The 25,067-nt window shown below is 40.0% G+C and overlaps 2 protein-coding genes across 2 annotated transcripts; one reads left to right on the top strand and one right to left on the bottom strand.

Moving 5' to 3' along the window:
• Positions 1-154: 154 nt before the first annotated feature.
• ap4e1 (adaptor related protein complex 4 subunit epsilon 1) lies at positions 155-17,957 on the top strand. The gene is made up of 21 exons (XM_076885846.1): positions 155-473; positions 2,808-2,879; positions 2,999-3,122; positions 3,779-3,852; positions 3,937-4,058; positions 4,162-4,321; positions 4,406-4,572; positions 4,657-4,730; positions 4,817-4,939; positions 5,027-5,136; positions 5,227-5,370; positions 6,913-7,021; positions 7,141-7,259; positions 11,751-12,053; positions 12,516-12,627; positions 12,705-12,843; positions 12,938-13,193; positions 14,308-14,859; positions 14,952-15,142; positions 15,214-15,374; positions 15,826-17,957. Exons 1-21 carry the CDS (start codon positions 333-335, stop codon positions 15,984-15,986), a joined length of 3,414 nt encoding a protein of 1,137 aa, XP_076741961.1. The 5' UTR covers positions 155-332; the 3' UTR covers positions 15,987-17,957.
• Positions 17,958-18,215: 258 nt separating this feature from the next.
• LOC112431276 (aromatase-like) lies at positions 18,216-23,626 on the bottom strand. The gene is made up of 10 exons (XM_024799835.2): positions 23,521-23,626; positions 22,809-22,966; positions 20,871-21,021; positions 20,618-20,772; positions 20,354-20,530; positions 20,107-20,221; positions 19,907-20,021; positions 19,671-19,833; positions 19,339-19,580; positions 18,216-19,222 (listed from the first exon to the last, which is right to left on the bottom strand). The coding sequence occupies exons 2-10, from the start codon at positions 22,954-22,956 to the stop codon at positions 18,992-18,994; spliced, it is 1,497 nt and encodes a 498-aa protein (XP_024655603.2). The 5' UTR covers positions 22,957-22,966; positions 23,521-23,626; the 3' UTR covers positions 18,216-18,991.
• Between the last annotated feature and the right edge of the window lie 1,441 nt (positions 23,627-25,067).

Here is a 25,067-nt window from a genome sequence, read left to right as displayed (position 1 = left end):
ACGTGTCTCTTTATTATTATTATTATTATTATTATTATTATTATTATTATTATTATTATTATTATCTCAGCAGAGTGAGGGCCCACTGTTACTGTTGAGGGTTTCCAATAAAATTTCAAATCAAGCGGAAGTGACATCATCAAAAAGCCTTGCCGATTCAAAACAATGGCCGACAGAAGAGCCAGTGTTGTAACTCTTGTAGTCGTTTTAAATGTTTAACTAGTAACATTTAATGTGTGTATGTAAGAGACTCTTATTGTGATGTTTAGCGATTTAATAAGTGTGTTTTATAAGAGAGAAGCCAGCTGCTTAGCCCGCTTTTAGCTGCCAAAATGAGCGATGTTGTGGAGAAGACGCTGACAGCTCTGCCGAGCCTCCTCTCTTTAGACTCTCACCCTGGGTCTGCAAAACTGTCCTCTACTTCAAAGCTAGGAAACCTCATCAGAGGAATCACTGAGCTAACGTCTAAACATGTGAGTTTGCCCTTTGAAATGAACTAAAAACAAGATAAGTTGACGATACCGTCTAAGGTTGCTAAGCTAAGCTGCCTGTGCTAACTCATTATAGGCATGTCTTTACGTTTAACCTACTTACTGGATGCCTTACATTACTGTACTAAGTTAGAGGCTGGTTTACAGGCGTTGTGTTGTTTTTGCCATGTTAATATCATGTGGCAGAACAAATTATAGCAGTGCTACTTCACGCATTTATCCTCACTGGTGCGTTCATGTTCATTTTCGTAAACTCAGACAAATTGGAGAAGTTCGTCTTCTGGGATTTCCGAGGTTTTGGTAAATGTTTTTTGGACAGGATCCTGGTATTTATCACGTCTAGTCTCTGTGGCAGAAAGCACTCAATGCATACAGGACAAGTAGTCAGCAGTATTCACTCACTTGCCACTTTATAAGGCACACCTGTTCAACTGCTTTTTAACACAAATCTCTAATTTCGTTGCAGCAGTTCCATGCATTTAGACATGCGAACCCGCTGAAGTTCAAACTTGACCATCCGTGATTTAGGTGATCATGGCATGGTTCTTAGTGTCAGACAGGCTGGTCTGAGTATTTCAGTCTGTCAGATTGCTCCTCTGCTTGGATTTTCTCTAGAGTTTATAGAGAACATTGCCCAAAAAAGAGAAAACACAGAAGAGCAAGCCTGAATGTTTAAATTCTGAATGCACAACACACTTAACTGTGAAGCAGATGTGCTATAGCTGCAGAAGACCATAGCAGGTGCCACTCCTGTCAGCTAAGAACAGGAAACTGACTGGAGGAACTGATTAATAAAAGGGGAAAAAAAGAACAGGAAACTGAGGCTACAATTTGGATGGCGTCACCAAATATTGGACAATGAAAGATTAGAAAAATATTGCCTAGTTTCACATTTTCTATTGGAACATTTGGATGGTTGGGTCTGAACTTGGCATAAACATCTTGGAGCCATCCTACTTTGTGTCAGTGGTTCAGGCTGCTGCTGCTGCTGGTGTAATGGTGTGAGAGATATTTTCTTGGCACATGTTGGGCACCCCAGTGCAAACTGAGCATCAATTAAACTCCATAACCTGAATAACACGCCATGTCACAAAACTCAAATCATCTCAAACCGGTTTCTTGAACATGACAATGAGTCACTGTACTCAAATGACCTCCACAGTCAACAGATGTTAGTCCAAAAGAACACCTTTGGTATTTGTAGGATCGGAGTTTCACATCATGAATTAAGAGAGTGACTAGTCACTAGTATGAGCTAGGTGTAACTAATAAAGTGGCCAGTTTGTATAAACCTTGTATTGTTAAACCTGCATACCTGAAATTCTTACTGCATTTCTTTGGTGTTAAATGGTGTGTCTGTATATTCCAGTTACCTTTTGGCAAGCAAAAGCTTGCTGGTTCATTTCCGAGCACAGATACAAATCCCCTTTGAGGTTGTTTCAGGAAGAGTATCCACCGTAAAACCTCTGCCAAATTAAGCATGCAAAACTACTTGCTGTGGAGACTCCTTATGAAAAGGGAGCAGCCAAAATTAACTTTTCACACCATCTTGGAAATTCCAAGCAAACATTTCCCCATTTTTCTGAATTAAGAAGATATCTTAATATCCCAAAAGAGTTTCCGTCCTACTTGAAGGGTTGATTACATGAGTAACAATGACCACCACCCCATTATTGCATATCTTCAAAGTCCTATCAATTCATTTGACTGTGAAGAAATATTCAGAAGACTCTTAAGTCTCTAACAGTACAGTGCCATCTGTTTCGCCCACTGATGCCAGTATTTCCCCTTGTTTCAAAGTGAATTACTCATAAAATCAAGCTTTTGAGAAAATAGAGCTTCTTAGGATTTTAGTAGGAAATTAGTAGGAAAATTCTAGCAGAAGTGTTGCCACGTGTCTGGCAGGAAAGAGAGTACCAATTTGTTTATTTGCAAAAAAAACCCCCGCACTACATTTTTGGAAATATTTGTGGGTGTTTTCTATTTTTTGTGGGGGATTTTGTACTACATGAACACTGAAGTGGCCCCAGTGAGATGACAGTGCCAACAGTGGCCCACGCTCATTTAAGTTTAGACCCCTGCTCTATAAGGTATCGCCAAGGCCGAAAACATTATGACATAATTCAAATAATTCTCATGTTCAGTAGGAATACTCTATAGGAATAAACCTTGACGTCTCACAGTCTGAAATACATTTAAACTTGTGTTTCTTTGCATCACTGGCTCGCTGTAAACTTCTCATTACCTTGAAATAAGCATGACTCGGTAAACCACCAATGTATTTCATCTTACTTCCCATTGTCTCCTGTTCTATAGGAGGAAGAAAAACTTATTCAGCATGAGCTTTTGGCGATCAAAGAACAAGTGTCCTCTCCCAACACCACCATGGTAAATCTTTCCTGGTTTTTCTCTGCTGTCTTGCACAAGAAATCATATACATTAAAATTCCACCGAGACACGAAGTTACCAATGTGTTTACTTCTTCCTTTTGTCATAATCTGATTCAGAGGCAGATGAAGGAGCTCATGGTGCGATCGATCTACTGTGAAATGTTGGGCTACGAGGCTTCCTTCAGCTATATTCATGCCATTAAACTGGCTCAGCAAGGCACTGTTCTGGAAAAGAGAGTCGGTAGGTTTAATAAATAACTCATTCCTCAGAGTCTCGTGTGTCAGGGCCCATTTGTTCTTATGATCTACACACAAGGCCAGGAGGAGCAGCTGATGATGAGGCAGGTTGCATAAACCTGTTAGGACAACGAGGAGAATATTGCATGGAACAATAAAAGCTTCGTCCTTTGTGGCAAATTCTGACATATGTCTAGTTTCATAACTCATGTTTGATTACTTGGGAAGAAGAGAAGGGTGTTGATGAGACGAGAGAGTCAGCTGAACAGAATGTACTGATAGGAGGTGGGCTCCAGCTGGTTGTTGAAAGCTGCTGATCTTCCTCTAAATCCTTGGCACACAAAACGACATGTAAAAGAATACCACGAAGGAATAAAAAACCCCACCGCACCTGGTCTCATGAATCATTTTACATTTATGTTCCAGTGCGCGTCCTTACGTGGCCTTACTCCCTCCTCTTTTCTTAATTTAAAGGATAATACTGTCATTTTTGAGGATTTAACAATAAAGATTTATACAACAAAAAGACACAAGGTGGTACTTTAAAAGCTTCAGAGTGTTGAGAGTGTTGCAGAATATGGATTTATTTACAACATCAGTGTTAAATATGAAAAAGCTAGACTGCTTTGGTCACAAATATGTTTATTTGTGGTTTTTCAGGTTACCTCGCTGTGTCCTTATTTCTGAATGAAAGTCACGAGCTTCTGCTCCTCCTGGTAAACACTGTGTTAAAGGTGGGCGTGGGCTTACACAACATTCATCATACGATGCCCAAAAGGGAATTTAGGATATTTGATTGTCGTGTTTTGTGTTCACAGGATCTTCAGAGTACAAATCTTATTGAAGTGTGCATGGCTCTGACTGTTGTCAGCCAGATGTTCCCCAAAGATATGATCCCTGCAATCCTTCCTCTAGTGGAGGAAAAACTAAATCACCCAAAGTAATGAACGCTGCTCATCACCTGCATGCATGGTTGAATATTTCTTTGTGCCGTTGAGCTTGAATATTTTTATTAATACGTTTTTGTCGGAACAAACTTTCAGAGAAATCATTAGAAGGAAAGCAGTCCTGGCGCTGTACAAGTTCTACCTAATAGCACCAAATCAAGTTCAGCACATCCACAACAAGTTTCGCAAAGCTCTTTGTGACAAAGATCCTGGTGTGATGACAGCCTCACTACACATCTACCTGCAGATGATCCAGGTAGTTACTGGTTTCCTCATAATTTGCAGTACTCTGTTGAAATGTACATATGTATGTATTTATTTATTTTTTGCTTTAATACAGGAGAACCCAGAAGCTTACAAGGACCTGACGCCAAGTTTTGTCACCATATTGAAGCAGGTGGTGGGAGGAAAGCTGCCCATGGATTTTAATTATCACACTGTTCCTGCTCCATGGCTTCAAATTCAGCTGCTCAGAATACTCTCCTTACTTGGAAAAAATGATCAGAGGTAGATATTATTTGTCCCATCTTCACATCTCACTAAAATCACCCGATTCTTCACTGATTTTGTGCATGTTCTCTCTCTTCATAGTACAAGTGAGGTCATGTATGAAGTCCTTGATGAGTCTTTACAAAGAGCAGAGATGAACCATAACATCACTTATGGTATGCAGCATTTCTAATCAGTATGCTTTTTGTAACCATTTAAGTTCTTCTGTCAGCCACTTATATACGTTTCTCTTTATTTCCAGCTATTTTATACGAGTGTGTAAAATGTATTTACACAATTCATCCAAAGTCCAACCTTTTGGAAAAAGCTGCAAAGTGCATTGGAAACTTTGTTTTGTCCCCCAAGATAAATCTAAAATATCTAGGTAAGAGACAAAGAGAAACACGACTGTACATAAATAATGTCTCTTTGTTGAAAATCTAACAAAAACACTTTCTCTATGATACTGCAGGCCTGAAGGCCCTCACCTACGTTGTCCAGCAGGATCCTAAACTGGCCTTGCAGCATCAGATGACCATCATAGAGTGTCTTGATCACCCTGACCTCATTATTAAGCGTGAGGTGAGGCTCACAGTGATGTAGTCTGAACGTGTGAGGTTGTAAGGTTGCAGGTTTTTAGCATTACCAGGCTTCTTTTTTTTTGTCTTGTAGACGCTGGAGTTGCTCTTTCGCATCACTAATGGCCAGAATGTTACAGTCATTGTTGAGAAGATGCTGGAGTTTCTGTGTATCAGTGAAGATGATCACACTACCATTGACCTGGTGGGGAAGGTGGCAGAACTGGCGGAAAAATATCCTTTAAAGTGTAATCTTCTTAAATGTTCATTCATTATCACTCCTGAGGCCCTCTGGAGCTGTAAAATGCTGCGGCTAAGAAATCACAGTCATAGAAACTCATATTCAAAGTAACTCTTTGTAAACTTATGTTGTTGTGCTGAGTCACAACAGGCTGTCATTTCAGCTTTTCTGGTTAGATTTCACATAAATCAAACTTTAAAAAGTAAAGAAGAGATGGGAGAACGACCCTTTAGCCACAAGTAGTATTTGGTCACCTTCCTTCACGGGCATATGAGCTTCAGTGACTTCCCATGTTTAATCCATAGGAAATAATGTGATGTCAGTTCACCCTTTGCAGTTGTAACAACTTGTTTATGGGAATTTTTAACCACTCTTCCAGAATTGCATTTGTGAAGTCAGACATTGACAGAGGCCTGGCTCGCAGTCTCCCCTCCAATTCGTCCTAAAGGCGTTCTGTTGGATTGTAGTCAGCACTCTGTGCAGGCCAGTCACGTTCTTCCAGTCATCCATGTCTTTATGGACCTTACTTTGTGCACTGGTATGCAGTCATGTTGGAAGGAGTTGCCATGGCCAAATTGTTCACAGAAGGTTGGGAGAGTCAAATTGTCTAAAATGTCCTGGTATGCTAAAGCATGAGACTGTAGTTCAGGTGGTAGAGCACTAATTGGTGGTGGTTTGATCCCCCGTCTGCTCCAGTCCGCATGCCAACTATGATAACAATGTATTATAATTAATGAATCTGTAAGTATGAGTGTGTGTGAATGTTAGAGATAAAGAGAGCTTGTGTGAATGAGGCAAGTTGTGTAAAGCATGTTGAATGCACACTTAGAGTTGAAAAAATAAATAAGAACCATTTACTTTCACTGGAACTATGGGCCCATGATCCAACCGTTAAACCCAGACTCCTCCATCAGGTCGTAGTGATTGAGCCTGCAGAAAGTCGGTGACCTCCGTGCACTATGTGCCTCAGCATCCGCTGACCCTGCTTTGTGGATTTTACGAGGTGTACAACTTTGTGGCTGAATTTCTCATGATCCCAATCACTTCCCTTTGTGATAAAACCTCTAACAATTCACTGTAGAATATTTAGTAGCTAGGACATTTCACAAATGGACATGTGGTGGGGACTCAGTGTTCTTCACCCACAGTGAATGCATGATGAAACTGCACAAAAAAGGTTTTGAAAAATCCTGATGTAAATTTATACTTCCTAGCAATAATATGATGAATTTAGAGAAAACATTAACATTCAAGTTTCTTTTTATTGGAAACCCTTGATACTTTTTTGAGTTAATATTGCGCTAAAACATCATAACTATCAACAATTGGAGGTTGAGATCACGTGACAGAAAGTAAACAAATTAACAAAATATTTTTAAATATAATGTTATTTATGATGCTGAGTTAGTACAAATTCACTGCAATTTTCTCCTTGATAGATTTTCAACCTGTCTGGGGTTTACCTCAACCTGTTGCCCAAAGTGTATCTTTTATACTTTGTTAAATTTCTTGTATTTTCCTATAAACCACTGTACATATGCACCAGATAACGAATGGTTCATAGAAACGATGAACACTGTGTTTTCTCTTGGTGGAGACATGATGCAGCCTGACATCCCTAACAGTTTTCTCAAACTGCTGTCTGAGGGTGAGAAACCCACACGTTCAAATGATTCTGCTGTGATTTTCTTGCTCACTGATATGATGCTGATTGATTGAAATTTTAATTGTGAGCGATGGATGATGAATTTCTCTCTAAATACGCAGGCTTTGACAGTGTGGAGGAAGACAGGAAGTTGAGGCTTTTTGCTGTGAATTCGTACATTCCTCTGCTGCGGGGAGAGCCTGGCAAACTGCCACAGCGCTTCCTCCAAGTCATCAGCTGGGTGAGTGATGCTCTCACGATGTGGATCATTAATAGACTTTTATATTATTATGTAATAAGAGCGAGAAGCAAAAGAACAGTACATGCAGTTACTGCTCGGTTTACGTCATACAGTTAAATATTAAAGTGCTTGAAATACAAAATTATTTTACAAAGCGGATTCCAAAAAAGTTGGGACACTAAACAAATTGTGAATAAAAACTGAATGCAATGATGTGGAGATGGCAAATGGCAATATTTTATTCAGAATAGAACATAAATCACGGAACAAATGTTGAAACTGAGAAAATGTATCATTTTAAGGGAAAAAAATATGGTGATTCAAAATGTCATGGTTTCAACAAATCCCAAAAAAGTTGGGACAAGGCCATTTTCACCACTGTGTGGCATCTCCCCTTCTTCTTACAACACTCAACAGACGTCTGGGGACCGAGGAGACCAGTTTCTCAAGTTTAGAAATAGGAATGCTCTCCCATTCTTGTCTAATACAGGCCTCTAACTGTTCAATCGTCTTGGGCCTTCTTTGTCGCACCTTCCTCTTTATGATGCGCCAAATATTCTCTATAGGTGAAAGATCTGGACTGCAGATGTGCCATTTCAGTACCTGGATCCTTCTCCTACGCAGCCATGATGTTGTGATTGATGCAGAATGTGGTCTGGCATAACCTTCTTGAAAAATGCAGGGTCTTCCCTGAAAGAGATGACGTCTGGATGGGAGCATATGTTGTTCTAGAATCTGAATATATTTTTCTGCATTGATGGTGCCTTTCCAGACATGCAAGCTGCCCATGCCACACGCACTCATGCAACCCCATACCATCAGAGATGCAGGCTTCTGAACTGAGCATTGATAACAACTTGGGTTGTCCTTGTCCTCTGGTCCGGATGACATGGCGTCCCACATTTCCAAAAAGAACTTCGAATCGTGACTCGTCTGACCACAGAACAGTCTTCCATTTTGCCACACTCCATTTTAAATGATTCCTGGCCCAGTGAAAACGCCTGAGCTTGTGGATCTTGCTTAGAAATGGCTTCTTCTTTGCACTGTAGCATTTCATCTGGCAACGGCGGATGGCTTGTGTTCACTGACAATGGTTTCTGGAAGCATTCCTGAGCCCATTCTGTGATTTCCTTTACAGTAGCATTCCTGTTTGTGGTGCAGTGTCGTTTAAGGGCCCGGAGATCACGGGCATCCAGTATGGGTTTATGCCCTTGACCCTTACGCACAGAGATTGTTCCGGATGATGTTATGCACAGTTGATGATGATAACTGCAAAGTCTTTGCAATTTTTCGCTGGGTAACACCTTTCTGATATTGCTCCACTATCTTTCTGCACAACATTGTGGGAATTGGTGATCCTCTACCCATCTTGGCTTCTGAGAGACACTGCCACTCTGAGAAGCTCTTTTTATACCCAATCATGCCAATTAACCTAATTAGTGTTAATTGGTCTTCCACCTCTTCGTTATGCTCAACTTTACTTTTTACTTATTGCTACTTGTCCCAACTTTTTTGGGATTTGTTGACACAGTGTAATTTTGAATCAACATATTTTTCCTTTGAAATGATACATTTTCTCGGATTAAACTTTTCATCTGTCATCTACGTTCTATTCTGAATAAAATATTGCCATTTGCCATCTCCACATCATTGCATTCAGTTTTTATTCACAATTTGTTTAGTGTCCCAACTTTTTTGCAATCCGGTTTGTAAATTAATGTTCCGAAAAATAACTGGAGGAAAAATAAAATCAGTGCTGTGAAAAAATATGAATGTACAAATTCTGCACAGGTTTCAGGATCCAGAAGCTGAACGCTTAGTCATATCTGAGTCTGGTCGAGAACATGTTAGTCAGCTCACAGGAACTGAAGCCTGTGACAAAAAACAAAAACAAAAAAACAACACAGCCAGGTTAATGTGTTAGCTTGAAATATAGAGGCAGTAACCAACAAGAACAAGTGCAGATGTGTTTGCTTTTTCCTGACCCAAGAGTCGGGAAACCCAAAGAGATCAGCTAATGAAGGAGCACAAATGTTGCCTCACATTAAAGTGGATTATGTGGTAACTTTGATCTTTTGACTACTGAATTTATAAAGAATTACATTTTTAAAAGGACTCAAAAAATAACCAAACTAGTTGAACCGCAACACTAAACCAGCCTCCAGTGTATTAAACAGGTGGCCTAGACACCCACTATTATTCCTCTCTCCTGATCACACCACACCTGTAAAAAGGGGTAGCAGTTTCCCTTCCTTAAGAATGGCTTAATAACCACCCTTCCACTGTGACCACTAACAAAATACTTAAAGATACAGATTGATACTGGTTCTTTGCAAAATTGTCTATTGTATGTGTAGGTAAAACACTAGTTCGTCCCTTGAATTAAGTGCTTGAATAATTCATATGTCCATATTAAGTGGCTCAGGACTGAGATTGGACTGAAATTGGGGACAAAGCAGCCAATATCCAAAGAAAAACTTTAGAAAACCTTCACAAAGCTTGAAGAAGTATTCCTCAAGACCATTTTAAAAGAGTTGCTCCTTGGAAGCAAAATATAAAAAAATGAGTGCTGGCTCAAGACTTTTGCACAGTGCTGTATGAAAACAGGATCATAACCAGGAACTGTTCTTTAGAAATAGGTGGAGAAACTACTTGCTTTGGGTATCACTACAGAAGGTGACACTAGTTTAAAAGAGAGAGACAACAAGTTTACAGCTTTCCTTTGTTGCAACTAAAAGCGTTCTACAGAACTTCATTAATATTTATGTGTAACACCCGTCCCACGTTCTATTGAGAGGGGCCCTGGGTTCCTGTTGTTACTTTCCTATTGATACTCCCTTTTTAATGCTTATGGTATTAAATATGCAATAAAACTACACTATATGGAAATAAATCACACACAAGCAGGTCAATTATAAAGTTAACTCCACTTTAGTGAATGCTGAATTAACAACACAAAGGAAATAAGTAAAATCAATAAAGTTTGTTAAACAATGGTAAGGTATCTACCTCAACAGAAACAAAATAATCAAATAATATTGTGGGCCCTCACGCGCTCTCACCAAACACACACACACCTCAAGTGCTACAGTCTTTCTGCTAGCAAACCCCTCGTTGCAGGCCTGAGTCGTGGCTCGGGTGCGTTGGGACCTAAAACAATATGGTCGCTTCACTTGTTGCCAAGCAGTAAAAATAAAAGCACGTGCAAACAACAGTACTCACACCTCCAGGCAGTTCAAGGGGATAGCGGGGAAACTGGGTCACGGCTACCAGCAGGCCATGGCAGCAGCACTCACAGTCGTCCTTTCCACGTGCTCCCACGTGAACACATAACTTCAGCACACCAGCAGAAGGGGCCTCTCTGACACGCCAGCAAGACGTCCGTCTCCTCCTACTGAATCACACAACCCCGCTAAATGCCAGTTCACACGCGTTAACATTCAATCTTAGCATTAGCTTAATAAATAAAAACAGAGCAGAACAAGAGCTTAGCGAATATGCTAGGCTACGCTAGCGGCTAGTCGCGGTTAGCAGTTAGCCTGTTTTACACAATAACATTGGGTTCAAGTGTCAGACAAAATTCACATTTACCTCACAGTAGGGTACAACAGTTCTCGACTCCAGTTAACTATCCGTCAACCCGAAAATGCGTCTGTCGCCCTTCTATGAACTCTGCGTTCACTCGACACTGTTCAGCTCTCGTCTCTCTCGCTTCCTGCAGAGTGCACACGGCTCCCCACTTACTCCCACCCCTCTACCTGAGACTACTTCAGGGTTCACTGGAGCTGTAGTACATATCAATACCATATCAAAAATAATGACATAAACCTCAAAATACAAATAAACTGGACTTTCTGGACATTGTTTTTGCACAACACTGGTCACTATATTCTTCATTTCCAGTTAATACTTGTACAGCTGCTGTTATTGTGTATATATTTATTTATATTTAGATTTCTTCATACATTCTTATATAGTTCTATATTGTGTATTGTGTATTTTGTTGTACAGTTATTTTATTTTCAACTTTAATTTATATATTTTATCTTATTCTTCCCAGTTAAATTTACCCTTCATTCTAATTTGTGTTGTACAGTTATTTCATTTTTAACCTTAATTTATATTTTATTCCTTCCTAGTTAAATTTACCCTTTTTAATTTTTCATATTTATTTCCTATCTTATTCATAGCCTTTCCTTTTTTGTTTTCTTTAGGTCACGAGCAGTTGTCCAAGCATTTCACTACATATCGTACTGTGTATGACTGTGTACGTGACAAATAAAATTTGAATTTGAATTTGAATTTGAATTTAAAAAGGTTGTGCATTTAACTGACACACATCACATACTTTGCAGGCATTTGTATACATTCTTGAACACATTAAACATTTGCAATTAACTATCAATATTAATGAACAAATTTAAATAATGAGCTACTTATACAGCCAGGGCTACATATGCTAAACCTTTACTTACTCTCTGTAATTCCCAGGTGCTTGGGGAATACTCTCATTTGAGGGAGGATCTTGAACCTGCTGAAGTCCTGAGCCTGCTAGCCAAACTTTTGGACATGAAAAACAGCAGCAGTGAAACCAAGAGCTGGGTCCTCATGGCCATGACCAAACTCTGCAAAGGTGGTGCTGATGCTTCTGTAACTCAGGAGGTTTCTGAGACATACAGCAGCTCCTTGGATACAGTGCTGAGACAAAGGGCGCATGAGTTGCAGTACCTCAGCCAAGACCCTGAACTAAGAGCCAGGGTGTTGCCACGAGGTGCCAAACCAGAGACTCTGGAGGTAACGTGTTTAACTTGTTTGCAGTGAGCAGAGAACCCGGCCACATTAATAACATTTAAATATTAACTCTGTAGCTCTTTTCACAGTAAAAGCAGGTTAGTTGACGGTTGTGAAAACCTGCAAACACTTTATGGAAACACCCCTCAGGGTGCAAAATTGATTAGATTGATGACAGCCTTTACCGTAATCACATTATTCATTTTATGAGTAATCAAACCTGTAACATGTCTGGAGAAGTCTGAAGGGCGGAGCTCTCCAGAGAACTTCATTCAGTATCGGACTCACTTTCATTCATTTAGAGAGCAAGAAAACCAATCTCTCTTCTTTTGGCCAAGAATTTTATTTTAAACACATAAATTAGTAATTATATGTTTTTGTGTAGCTGAGCAAAGCACACAGAGCACTCAGGCGCAACGTCTTCAGTCCTGCGGCAATTTTGCGTGACTGTTTGATTGTTTTTAGGTGGATTCCTCGCTGTCATTTCTTGACAGATTTGTGTCAGAGGCGTTGGCTGCCGGCGCTGCTCCATACAAACCTCCCCACCAACGGCAGGAGGAATTAGATCAGTCAAAAGGTAAAATGTAGATAAATATCTTGGCAGCACATTCGGCATCTTGTTTGGATTTGTTCTGACTTTGTTGTCTATCTCAGCCTTGAGCCTGGAGCCCTATGGCCTTTCTCTGCCTATCAGCATGTCCTCCTGCAGCGTCACTGACAGACAGTCTCCTACACTGTTGTCCATGAGCTCGGGTCTGTCAGGGGATAGCGCTGACCTCTCACACAAAGGAGGGTATGTGGACACCACATGCATGCATTTGTTGGTGTAATCAAGTTCCTAGTTTTAGTGTTGAATTCACACTGAAGACTTGCTGTTTGTGTTTCAGCTCTTCAGCTTTGAAGCTGGATGGCATAAAGAGGGTGTGGGGAAGGGAGGGCTATCTGGTCCAGAGAGAACCTGTAGAGGAAGCTGCACAGGTTGAGGTTCCCAGTCCCATTCAGTCTCCCGGCCGGCAGGGCGAAGGCGACAGTTTGCACAGCCAAACTCCAACTCAGACACCGACCCCAGAGCCTGAACAAGAGAAACAGCAGCTGGCTTCTTCGCTGTTTGTTGGCCTGGCTTCCCAAAGCTCTGTGTCTCTGGTGAGGTTATCAGTCCATATACCATATGTGCAAAGAGCAAGCATCAGCTTATGGTTCAGACTGTTCTGATTTTTATGTGGAGGATCACCGAAAACACTTTAGCCACAGGAGTTTTAGGGCATCAGGTCAGAGTTTAAACTGTCACCGGAGTCAGTTATGCTGTAAACAAGCTCATCACTTGTACATGTCATAATGTGCCTACTGACAGCACATTTAACATACAATTAAAATGAATATTTTTTTTTGGCCTCGACAACTCAGTCTGTGCTTATCACCCAACTCACCAGATTTGCCTGCCTTTAATTCATTCATTCTTTTGAAGGGTCATCATTTTGAAATGAGGAGGAGATAAAGCATGCATCACCCACAAGGGCAGTGGGGTAGAACAGGAGTTCCTCTGATTCAAAAATAGCAGCCACACTGAAAACATTGGAGTGTTGCCAAAGGAGATGATCTTTAAGGAGCATTTAAATCAGTGACGGTTTTTGATATTTATGGCCAGAGTTGTGGAACTTTATGATCGCACTTCATCCCTGAAGGTAGCCCTGAATAAAATATGTGTTAATCTATTTTTACATTTTTGGCAATTTCAACATAGAGGGCAACAAAGAGGACCGGATGAACACTCGTCTGTTTTTATTATCAAAATTAATGATGATGAACCAAACATTTCTTACATTTTTGTGAGGCCCATTTAGCTACTCGGTGAGTCTAAGATGAGACAAAAGGTGTTGCTTTTTAGAACATATTCAATGATTGGCTGAACATTTTCTCGGGTGGTAGGATCTACTAATGCTATTAATTTAAGGATGTCAAACTCATTTTACATCATAGACCACATGCAGCGCACTTTGATCTTAAGTGGGCCAGATCTTTGAAATTACATGATAAATGCATAAAAAGTTCTAGTAGTTCTTTCATTTAAACTTTCATTTAAACTTGCATAGGTATGTCTTGAACACGTTTCAAAGTCCATTGGAGACCTTGCAGGGCCAATTCTCATTTAAAACCCCTGCTATAAGTGAAAGTGCTTAACGTGGAGCTATTTGTGCAGCTATTTGCATTGCTGATTCTGAACATTTTTCCTACATATATGTGTTTTTGCTTCTAACAGATGGGAAAATCTGAGCCGATGCCACAGCGATTCCGAAGAAAAGCCAAAGGTCAAGGTCTGGGCTCGTCCTTTATCGCAAACGAGCAAATATCCAGCTCCCTCATCTCTCCTCCCAGTGCTGTAGATAACCTGCTGTGTAACAACCTACTAGACTCCAACAACGCCTCAGAGCTGGCCGAACAGACATCTCAGCTCTCTCAGAGCCTCACTACTGCTAATGGCACCTGTCACGCAGAGGCAGAGTTAACTGAATCTGACACAAAGGGATGTAACCCTGCTCTCCGCAGGGATAACTGTGTGGTAGCTGCTGGTCCTGGTCCACATAACGACCCAGGCAGACTAACAGAAGTGTGTCTGGATTCTTATCTTCCTGCAGAGCTTTCTGGCCTTTCACACTCAGAAATCGCTCCCTTGTGTGCCAACCAAAGCCTGAATCTCTCAGCCTGTCATGTGCAGAAGGAAGATTCATTAATATTAGTTGTTTTTATTATGAACTCCTCCGAGTCTGCCATACAACAGATGCTGCTTCAGGTCGACTCTGAAGAACTTGAGGTAAATTATTCAGTAGAAAATTATCAATAGAGTCGTTTGGTGTCCATTAGTCTTTTATAATGAGGTTGCTTCGTTGTATTGTTTATTTTTAGGTATCCTGCCTATGTGATAGTCCAGCGGGGGAGGTGACAAGCTACAGTGTAGCAGTGGGCCAGTATTCTCTAACTGTGAAGAGGCCTGCGGTTCACGTCGAGGTGGTCGGGACGGTATCTTACCAGCTGCCTGCTGGGACGTCTCAGTCATTGCAGTTTTCATATAAAGTCCCTTTAACCAGCTTCATCAGGTGAGATATGTAGTGCTCGTATTTGAAGTGCAGCATTTAAGTGACATAAAATTAATCCAAGTTTCCTGCAGGCCTTTTGTGGTGTCCACAGAGGAATATGGGACGATGTGGCTTTCCTTCTCTCACGACACAAAGCAGAATCTGACGTTGATAAATGACAACCAAGAACCTCTCACAGCCACTCTGAATGCTCTGAAGAAGAAGCTCCAGCTTCATGTTGTGGAAGTTATAGGTGAATGAACATTTGTTTCCTGCTCGTATTCAAGCTGTTCAAACTGAGAGTATCATTTTATGCTTAATGCATATAAAAGCAGCATTCACATCAACATGTGTGTGTTAGAATATTCACCAACTCATCTGTGGTAACTACTGTTTATTTATTCTTAACATTAGGAATAACTGTTTTAAAAAACTACATTAATTAAAAAGATGAGATAATGCAGCTTGACTATACGTCAAATATGCCTCTAATGAGGTGTACTTAGGAGTTTATGAAGAAAACTTACAACTTTAACTTTCGCTTGTATGCAGCATGAACATCATTAAATAACACGGCGGTACCAATAAACAGCATTACAAAGGGGAAGAAGAAGAAGATTTTAAAATTGCATATAGAAAAGGAGACATAGATATTAATGTGTCCTATACTTTTTGCTGAGTAACCTTCATTGTTTTCTGCTCAGGCATGGAAGGAATCGTAGCTTGCCGTCTCCTTCAGGATCTGCCGTGTCTGATGCATTGCCGGGTGAATGCCGGCTGGCTGGCTGTCTGGCTGCGGTCGCCGGTGCCCGACCTGCCCGACTGCCTGATCTACCACTGCCAGAGAGCTTTACAGAGCCTCTGAGACTCAGAGCTGCAGCACCACTCACCACCACTGAAACCACTGAGGAACTAAACCCACTAGACCCTCACTGAAGAGGAAGGTACACAGAGCTGAAGTGCTGAACAGAAAAGGAGAAACCTGCTGTTGTGGCTTTTGATCTTTATTTTGCGGTCTTTATGAATTTCACGCAAAGTTATTTAGTAAGATTTGGTTTTATTTATTTGGCAGAACTATAACTCATTGAAAGACATGGCAGGTTAAAAGCTCAGGGTCAAATGATGGTGTTTAATCATCTGTGGGTGTTTCATTATTGCCTTTTAGTCGTGAAAGAGCTCCATAATCACTAAACAATTGAAGCCTTCTTCCTGGTTAAATTCTGATGGTATGCTTTGTATAACAGAAAATTCTCAAAGTGTAAAATAATGAAGTTCTCAGTTGTTTCTTTTTCCTGTACACCAGAGAGAAGATATATATTTTTTGTGATCTGAAATACATTTTCTAGGCTACAACAATCATAACAGTGGAGCGAGTAAGTCCACAGTCACTTGTCCCTCTTCCACTTTCACATTTACAACAGATGCATTGAAGAAAAGATAGTGTAGCAACTTCAGTGTATGAATAACCACAGACAAATCAGAAGGATTACATGACGGCCACGGCAGAGAAACTGAAGGATCATGTCATCACTAAGCCACTTTCTATTAGTTCGTTAGCCAAGCATGGTTGCTAAATATGCAGCACTAACCAAAAATGGCCCCTTGAGGCTGATTGATTGCTTCTCTCTCCAAAAGACCAGCACGGTGGCTGATAAAATGCAAACGTTGCGGTTTCAAAATTAGCAGCACCACTATATACATTCTACACCTTTAACATATTAGCCCTATTGAGCTGTGATGGCTAATGCCCAGTAAATGTAAAGCATGCTAGCTTTAATATTTAAAGACGCTTAATGGAGATTATTTCTACTTGATCTAATCATGATCTAGCGATAAATCTCATGGTAAAACCAGCCCAACCACCTTTTCCTGCTTACAACTGAACCTCGGATTTACAGAATTGCTACACTTTTAATTTTTTTTTTACTTTCACCATAATAACAGCAGGCTGAAATGCAAATAAAACTGAAGAAAGATGCTCTCTTGTTCACTTTTTACAGACTTGTCTCATGAGATGCTAAACAGAAGTGCAGTGTTTGATTATTTTCCAAGAATCAGCAGCTTGTCCTCTGATTTTGATTTAGTCTCTTGAATGGATGAGCGCACAGTATATTTGCACTAGTTCATTTTATTTGCAGCTCTTTTGCTCCTTTATTGAAAAAGCACAGGACGATACTGACAACGACTCCACGTGGAGGTTAATAAGAAATTGAAGCATTTGATCGGTCATGTTTGGCATATTCATGAAATTTAAAGTGTTGTAAATATTTGTAAAATATCCAGTTGGCCTGCTCGCGGCTGACGTGAACTTCCCCTTTTTTCTTTCTGACACGTACAGTGAGCGGTCTGTCTTGGACGGTATGGACTGATTATTTAAGCACTCATGTTTCTCATTAGGTGGATGTTAAGGGTTGTTATATTTTTGTATGACTGCAGTATTAAAAGAACATATTTATGCGTTTATATTCTTACAAAATGTTTACATGCATTTCACTGAAAGAAAGGGAACCATTGTTCTTCATGTGCTGTTTGACTGGTCTGTGCCAGATTACACCTGTATGTTTCTTTGACATGTTTTGGCTTGTTTTAAGTAATTCAGCCTGAAGGGAAAGTTTGCTTTCTGCGTTTCTTCTATGCCTGTGTGCTGGTTTGAAGCACAGTGTGATGCTAACAGTGTCTCTAATACTCAGTTTTAACCCTACGCCTTATGTTTTAATGCCAGTACGGCATGTTTGATTTGTGCCTGTGGTACAGAGGAAAAAAAACATCCTTGTTTCTTGGAGTGCCTGTCATTACATTCAGTTAACTTATGAATAAATTCAACATGTGAAAATGACCCTTTGACTTTGACTCATTGGTTATTTAATAAATTGAGGCTCTCATGGAGTTTATGCTTATTAACACATGTATTGGGTGTGAAACAGGAAGTAATAATACGAAAATTTATATGAACTACTGATTCTGCACAATAATGAAAATGAATATTTAAAATGAGCTTTTTTATGTGAAGTTGTTTGCATGGTGAAGCTGAAGTATATACAGCATTATAGCATATTTCTACACTGATTATATAACATAGAAATACCCACAAAGGCAAAGTAAATGCAGATTTTATTTACGGTAAATCATTCATGAAAAGGGTTATTGTTCTTAGCCATAATGTACTTTTTCTATAGCTTTATTTTTAGTTATATAAACTAAAAAACCTTTTTTAAAAATCAGGCATAATGTTGGGTAATTACAAAACCACAGAGTAAAAAGTCTCAAGTTAATTTGACCAAATTTGTCAACACAGCCAAAAATGAGACTACACTGAGTACCCGGAGAGATCATGCCCAAGCCAGGTGGTGGAGTTGAACTCAGGACCAATCACTGTGCCACCATTGCAACAGTTTACTGTAGTTTGAGAAATTTTGAGAAAGGTTCATAGCGTGAGATTCTGTAGCTGAGCAGCTCCTGTAGTAATGTAATGTTTGGGTGACCCACTTACAAAACAACAGATGCTAAATGAGATGAGAAGAAACTGATATCAAACTGAAAACATAATACAAATAAAACTAATGTAAATACAGAACCATTGCTCCTCTGCATGTGATTTTTTTCTTCAGTTATTTCAATCATTGTAAATGCATCTTTATTAAATGTATGAGCTGTGTACACTGTCAAAACATTAATCAGAAATCTATACTTAACAAGTGTACTTTGTTAAAGATTAGTAAAGTTTAATTTGGAGTACATGTGCTGTTAATACAAATTTACTGTGAGTATTTCCTAGTACAGGACTTCATTAAGGCCTTTAAACCCATTTCAAGATGTTTTCATCTGAAGTGTAAAAAGCGCCGTTATGTTTCGCAGCTTGATATTGTGGGGTTATGTCATTCGTGGGATGAAGCGCATGGCCAGGATGTGCTCGTCGTTCACTGGCTGCTGTGACAGGTTGTTGGTCTGCTTGATGCTGTTGAACGTGCAGCCTTGACGAGGACACACAGTGTACCGAGACAGGAGAGTGACCAGGATGGCCTTCATCATCACCATGGCGATGTGTTTGCCCACACAGGAACGAGGCCCGCAGCCAAAGGGCTGGAAGTAACGATTGGGTACCTGCCAAAGAGAGAAAGCAAAGACTCAGATGTGTGTGTGTGTGTGTGTGTGCATGTTTTTTTTTTTTAGTTTAAACCATTAAACATTTATTGCTGAACTACACTCTGCTCACTTACCGTTTTTTCAAAGTTCGTGAGGTTGAACTCTTTAGGCTTGGGGAAGAATTCGGTTTTGTGCATGAGGCCAATGTTGAGAATGATGTTGGTGCCTTTCTTGATTTTTGTACCTGCGATGTCGTTGTCCTCCAGAGCTTTCCTCATTGTGAAATCGACCACAGGATGAAACCTCAAAGACTCGTTGATGAAGCTCTCCATCACTTTCAGACTTTGGTAATCGATATTTTCCACGTCTTTTTCATCTGAAAATGAAAGATGTGTCAGAATACTTCTACTCACCAGAGTGAAACTGTGAATATGGAATATTGGAAACACTGTAAAGCTGCACTAACTCAAGACGGTGTTCATCTCCTCCACTAGCTGCAGCTCTATGTCCGGGCTCTGTTTCAGCAGCATCAGCATGAAGAAGAGGCTGATGGAAAGTGTGTCGGGGGCTGCGATTACCATCTCTAGCACACACTGCCTGACATTATCTGCTGATAGCTCTCCGTAGTTCTGTTAAACACAACAGACGGGAATAAGAAAAGACAATTGGGGGGACGACAAAAATCCCTCCAAAGAGACCGACCTGGGCAAAGATGAGCTCTGTTGCAAAGTCGAGCTCGTCGTCCAGTTTCTCGGCTTCATGAATCATCTTTTTCTTAACTTCAAGCAGGCTCTCTATCGCATCTTGCAGCTCCTGTCTGTTGGCACAAAAAGCAACACAAACATTAGGTTGAAGAAATCGCAAACCACAATACTGACTTACTGTGAGATGAGGTGTCTTACGCTGCTCTCTTATGCTTGTTGTACAGCCATCCAACCTTGAAGAATATATCTGGTTTTATTAGAACTGTCTGCCAGGTCTCAAAGTAGTTGCCAATTTTCATCAAGAATTCTTTCTCTGAATTATTAAAAAGAACAACAACAACAACAACAAAAAATCAATAGATGCAGCGCCAGAGCTCATGCGTCACAATTTCTTGCAGATAGTATGCGGTTTTAGGAATCTATGTGCAGTAAACATGCAATTGACCATTTAACGGCACTCCTAGGAACAGCCTGTTGGAGATGTCCAAAATGATGGCTCTCAGGAGACTGAGAGTATCCACATGTCCAGAGGGGTCAGTCATATCCTGTAAGTTGTCCAGGTGTTTGGCTGTGGAGCTCACACAGATTCCTACGGTCCTCTGCAGGCCGGGTCCAGTCAGAGCTGCACAGTAACATTCAGTAGCTCCACAGTTCAAGAAAGCAATAGTCTAACCACAGTATGTGCTGTCAGTGTGTGGTAATCGCTCACCTTTAGAAAAATATGTTCTCACTTTTTTCCAAAGCAGGACATCACTGTTGAAAATGATACCATTTCCGTACATGCCGATGCACTCGAGTCCTTTTTTGCTCCCAAATCTGGAGGTGTAGTGGGCACTCCTCAAAACGTGGTACACTTCAGAGGACCTGCAGAAGAAACCAGGCTTTACCTTTATCTGAAAATTTACTGTAAAACAAGTTCGGTTTACTCTAAAAAACAAAAACAAAAAAAACAACCCACTTGCCTGCTCAAAATCAGGGTCTCCTCTCCGTTTATCCACACCCGCACAATGCTCCCATATTTGTTGTTGTAGTAGTTACATGCTGTTCCAATCCCAGACCAGATGAACCTGCTGTAGGAGAGAATGGGACCGAGTCCTGCTAAGAAGGAAGGGCCTGACAGAGAGAAATAGGTTATGATAGTAGACTCCCACTTCTACTGCAAATTAGCAAGAACCTTGTCTGTTGAGTTTAATTTGAGAAAGATAGTGTATTTTTTTTTGGGATAGCTGCCAGGCTCTGATCTTAGTGTATAGGAGAGTGGCAAGTAAGGACGGCACTCTTTGTTCTGTGTGTAACTGTTATTTGACTTCTGCATGAACCATTTTCATCAGTATACAGGAATTTGCACCTGGAGCTGCAAAACAGAGACTGTTTGTGATAGTTTTAATAGACAAGGAACACGCTCTGTGATGGTTGAGTAAACCTTGTTTTGTCATTGATGCAGACCTTCTGTGTATATGAGGGTTTCCCTTTCTTTGTCATTAGATGCTTGCTGACTTTACTCTGTATCTGATTCCTTCGCAGTGGATGGCTAAATGATATAAAAAGACACTTTGGAGCCTTTAATTAATATGGTATATAAATACTTATAGTATATAGTATATATAACTCTATGTGTATGTATATATATATATATATATATATATATATATATATAGTTATTTAGGATGAATAATAGGATTTGATAAATAAGGTAAAGATTTTTTAATTGCAATTTGAAGTGTATTTAGAGTGTAATTACTGTAATTACTGTACTAACTATAAGTATTTATAGTTAGTACATTTATATATTTATAGTTACATATTTATAGTTAGTATTTATAGCTGCTGTATCATCCATGTGCTCTCTGGCAAACTTCAGACGGGCCTGGACATGCACTGGCTTCAGCAGCGGAACACGTCTGGCACTGCGGGATTTGATTCCCTGCCGTTGTAGTGTGTTACTGATGGTGACCTTTGTTACTTTGGTCCCAGCTCTCTGCAGGTCATTCACCAGGTCCCCCCGTGTGGTTCTGGGATCTTTGCTCACCGTTCTCATGATCATTTTGACCCCACGGGATGAGATCTTGCGTGGAGCCCCAGATCGAGGGAGATTATCAGTGGTCTTGTATGTCAGGTGCCATTCATACAGGTAACGAGTGGGGGACAGAAAAGCTTCTTACAGAAGACGTTACAGGTCTGTGAGAGCCAGAGATTTTCCTTGTTTGAGGTGACCAAATACTTATTTTCCACCCTAATTTACGAATAAATTCTTTACAAATCCTACCATGTGAATTCATGGATTTTTTTTCACATTCTGTCTCTCACAGTTGAAGTGTACCTCTGGTGCAAATTACTGACCTCTGTCATCAGTTTAAGTGGGGGAACTTGCACAATCGGTGGCTGACTAAATACTTTTTTGCCCCACTGTATATATATATATATATATATAGTATACACACACACTCATATTGATATAATGTTGATATAATGGAATAATATGTTCCTTATAGAGAGATATTTAGGATGAATAATAGGATTTGATAAATAAGGTAAAGATTTTTTAATTGTAATTTGAAGTGTATTTAGAGTGTAATTACTGTAATTACTGTACTAACTATAAGTATTTATATACCATATTAATTAAAGGCTCCCTGGGGCGCACTCTGTCAGTGCGCCCCAGGGCAGCTGTGGCTACAATGTAGCTTGCCATTGCCAGTGTGTGAATGTGTGTGTGAATGGGTGAATGACTGAATGTAGTGTAAAGCGCTTTGGGGTCCTTAGGGACTGAGTAAAGCGCTATACAAATACAGGCCATTTACCATTTATTTATATATATATATATTTATATATATATATATATATATATATATATATATATATATATATATATAAATATATATATATATATTAGTGCCTACCTGGTATGTGTGACTGTTTTCTTTGTCTCCAGGTGGTGAAAAGCAACAGCAACAGCAGCAGAAGTAGCAGGACAGCAGTGACTTCTGACGCTCTATCAGCCACCATGGGGCCAGCGATGAGCTCCTCTACCGGCAGCATCCTCTGCATTTCTCTAGCACTGAGCCACATTCAAATCAAAATACACCCACATCAACCTTTATCATTAACTGTTTGTATTACTGAAGTAGTTAGCATCAAATATACAGTAATTACAGACATCATTATGATTTTTTTTCATGATGATCTCTGTTATCTTACAATTATAGGGTCATTAGCCCTTATCTTACTTATTGTCTTTGATATTTTCTAAACTATTTATACCTTTATAGTTATTTTACAATTACAGTATTTTGTCATGTATCTTAAGTTTTTCATCACTGTGCTGCAGAAAATTGAACAACATGAATTTGCTGCTGTCAGACTGCATCAGAAGGACACTGATGAGCAGCGAAATGTGAGCTCATTATAAATAAATAGACTAAATAAGCAAGATGCCAGACGCAGAAACTGATTTAATATTAAAGTCTAATATCAAACACAGTGTCTCAATTCAAGGTCCAAATACAAAAAATATATATATATAAAATCTAAATTTAAAAAAATTAACAGTCTATGTGAGAGGTTTGCTTCATAAATCTTTGTAACAAAAAAAGGTTGAATAATTCTACTTACTTCTCTTTCCTCTCCTGCTCCAGTCCAACTTAGAGTATAATTTGAAGAGGTGCAGTACTTCCTCTACTGGTTTTAAAGGTGACCAGCATCCTTTGTGCAAATAAATCCAGTGTTTCAAGTGTTTATAAATCCTTTGGCTGAGCTTTCACTTTAACAGTTGCCTGGAGACGTGGTCACTTGAGGGTTACAAGCACCATGGCAGAGGAGTGAACCTGAGACACAGCAGTGCATATCTGAACCACAAAGCAGTTTCCAGCAGAACAAAGGAGGTGCTTTTTATTCATAAGAATGGAGAACCTGCAAGGCTTTCACTGGTTGTGCTCTGCATTAGTGTTTAGATGGGCTTACTTCACATTTAGCTTTGTTGCACCCAGAGAAACCCCACTGTCCAATTCATCAACCCGGGAGGCTTTTGAAAGGGAAATTAATTAGCTGGGTCAGACTGACCTGTGTCAAAGGAGACAAGGACTTACTCAGGAGTTCAGAAAGGGAAAAGAAGAATTAAAAAATGTCATAATTATATTCTTAAAAGCTCAGTTTTAATAATTTAATCTAAAAGTGCTGTCAAAGTGATTGATTGATTGCATGTTAGTTAGTCCAGTGTAAGAAATCATAGTTGCAAAGTTGAAAGGAAAAAACACTGTTCATGGAAAGCTTTTGTGAATGAGCTGGCTTTCATGCTTGGTACCTGTGAATAGCTGGTATGCCCTGTTTAAAGATACTGGCCACACATCTAGGGGTGGATGTGTTGGTCTTGCTCTGAAATTAGCAACAGAAGCTACAATGACCTCTTCCCCCCACCCCCGAAAAAGCAGCAAATCAAAAATCAATCAAAAAAAATGTAACATTGACTATTTACGAAACTTTCAATTTCGAAATTCATATTGCAATGAATAGAAAAAAACAAAACCCTTTCATAAAAAGGATATTCTGACACCCACACATGTACATCCGCACACTCGCAGACATTTGCTGAAAGCTCTCTGAAAGTTCTTTTGTAGATCCCAACAATGTGTCCCTTGTTCGAAGCTTATTTATTCCACTTCCATGTAATTTTGAGTAGGACAAGCTAGTGAAAATGCTGAGGAAAACAGGCACCAGAATGATGGGAAGCCCTATGCTGTCTGGAGGATGTGTCATTCTGGAAATATGTCCATTAGCTGCATTTAAATCATGCAAGCCTACAGATTTCAGCAGTCTTGCAGATGTTTATTATTATGCAATGCATCACGTGTCTCTCTCTCTCGCTGTAGTTCCAGGCAGATTTTGACATGTTTATTCCTCTCCAACTGCTCTACTGTGGTTTCTCTCTGACGTGTCATCTGCTGGCAGGTGTTCAGAAATGTGCTGTATGTGCTTCTGAATTACACAGCCCGGATCACTGTGCAGCGAGGACCAAGGAACGGGGCACAAACATGAAAGAGGGAAGTGTTGTTTCTCCCATGTGGAAAGTGTTGCTGGTGGGGATGTGCGTGCTGCTGCTCCTGAGCACGGCAGGTTTAGTGTTTCTGCTGTTTCGGCAGAAAGAGTTGGCAGATGAGCTGTTT

The sequence above is a fragment of the Maylandia zebra genome, linkage group LG7 (genome assembly GCF_041146795.1).
Source record: "Maylandia zebra isolate NMK-2024a linkage group LG7, Mzebra_GT3a, whole genome shotgun sequence".
Taxonomy (NCBI): domain Eukaryota; kingdom Metazoa; phylum Chordata; class Actinopteri; order Cichliformes; family Cichlidae; genus Maylandia; species Maylandia zebra.
Note: the sequence above shows the minus strand (reverse complement) of the source record. Positions and strands in the feature narration are given on the sequence as shown.

Excerpts from the sequence above, each read along its gene's own strand:
- LOC112431276 (XM_024799835.2), bottom strand. The coding sequence starts at position 22,956 with ATGCAGAGGATGCTGCCGGTAGAGGAGCTCATCGCTGGCCCCATGGTG. Across the intron at positions 21,022-22,808 it reads AAAACAGTCACACATACCAG|GCCCTTCCTTCTTAGCAGGA; the intron begins GTAGGCACTAAT and ends TCTCTCTGTCAG. Across the intron at positions 20,222-20,353 it reads CCTAGGAGTGCCGTTAAATG|AGAAAGAATTCTTGATGAAA; the intron begins GTCAATTGCATG and ends TTAATAATTCAG.
- ap4e1 (XM_076885846.1), top strand. The coding sequence starts at position 333 with ATGAGCGATGTTGTGGAGAAGACGCTGACAGCTCTGCCGAGCCTCCTC. Across the intron at positions 5,137-5,226 it reads ACCTCATTATTAAGCGTGAG|ACGCTGGAGTTGCTCTTTCG; the intron begins GTGAGGCTCACA and ends TTTGTCTTGTAG. Across the intron at positions 12,054-12,515 it reads CCAAACCAGAGACTCTGGAG|GTGGATTCCTCGCTGTCATT; the intron begins GTAACGTGTTTA and ends GATTGTTTTTAG.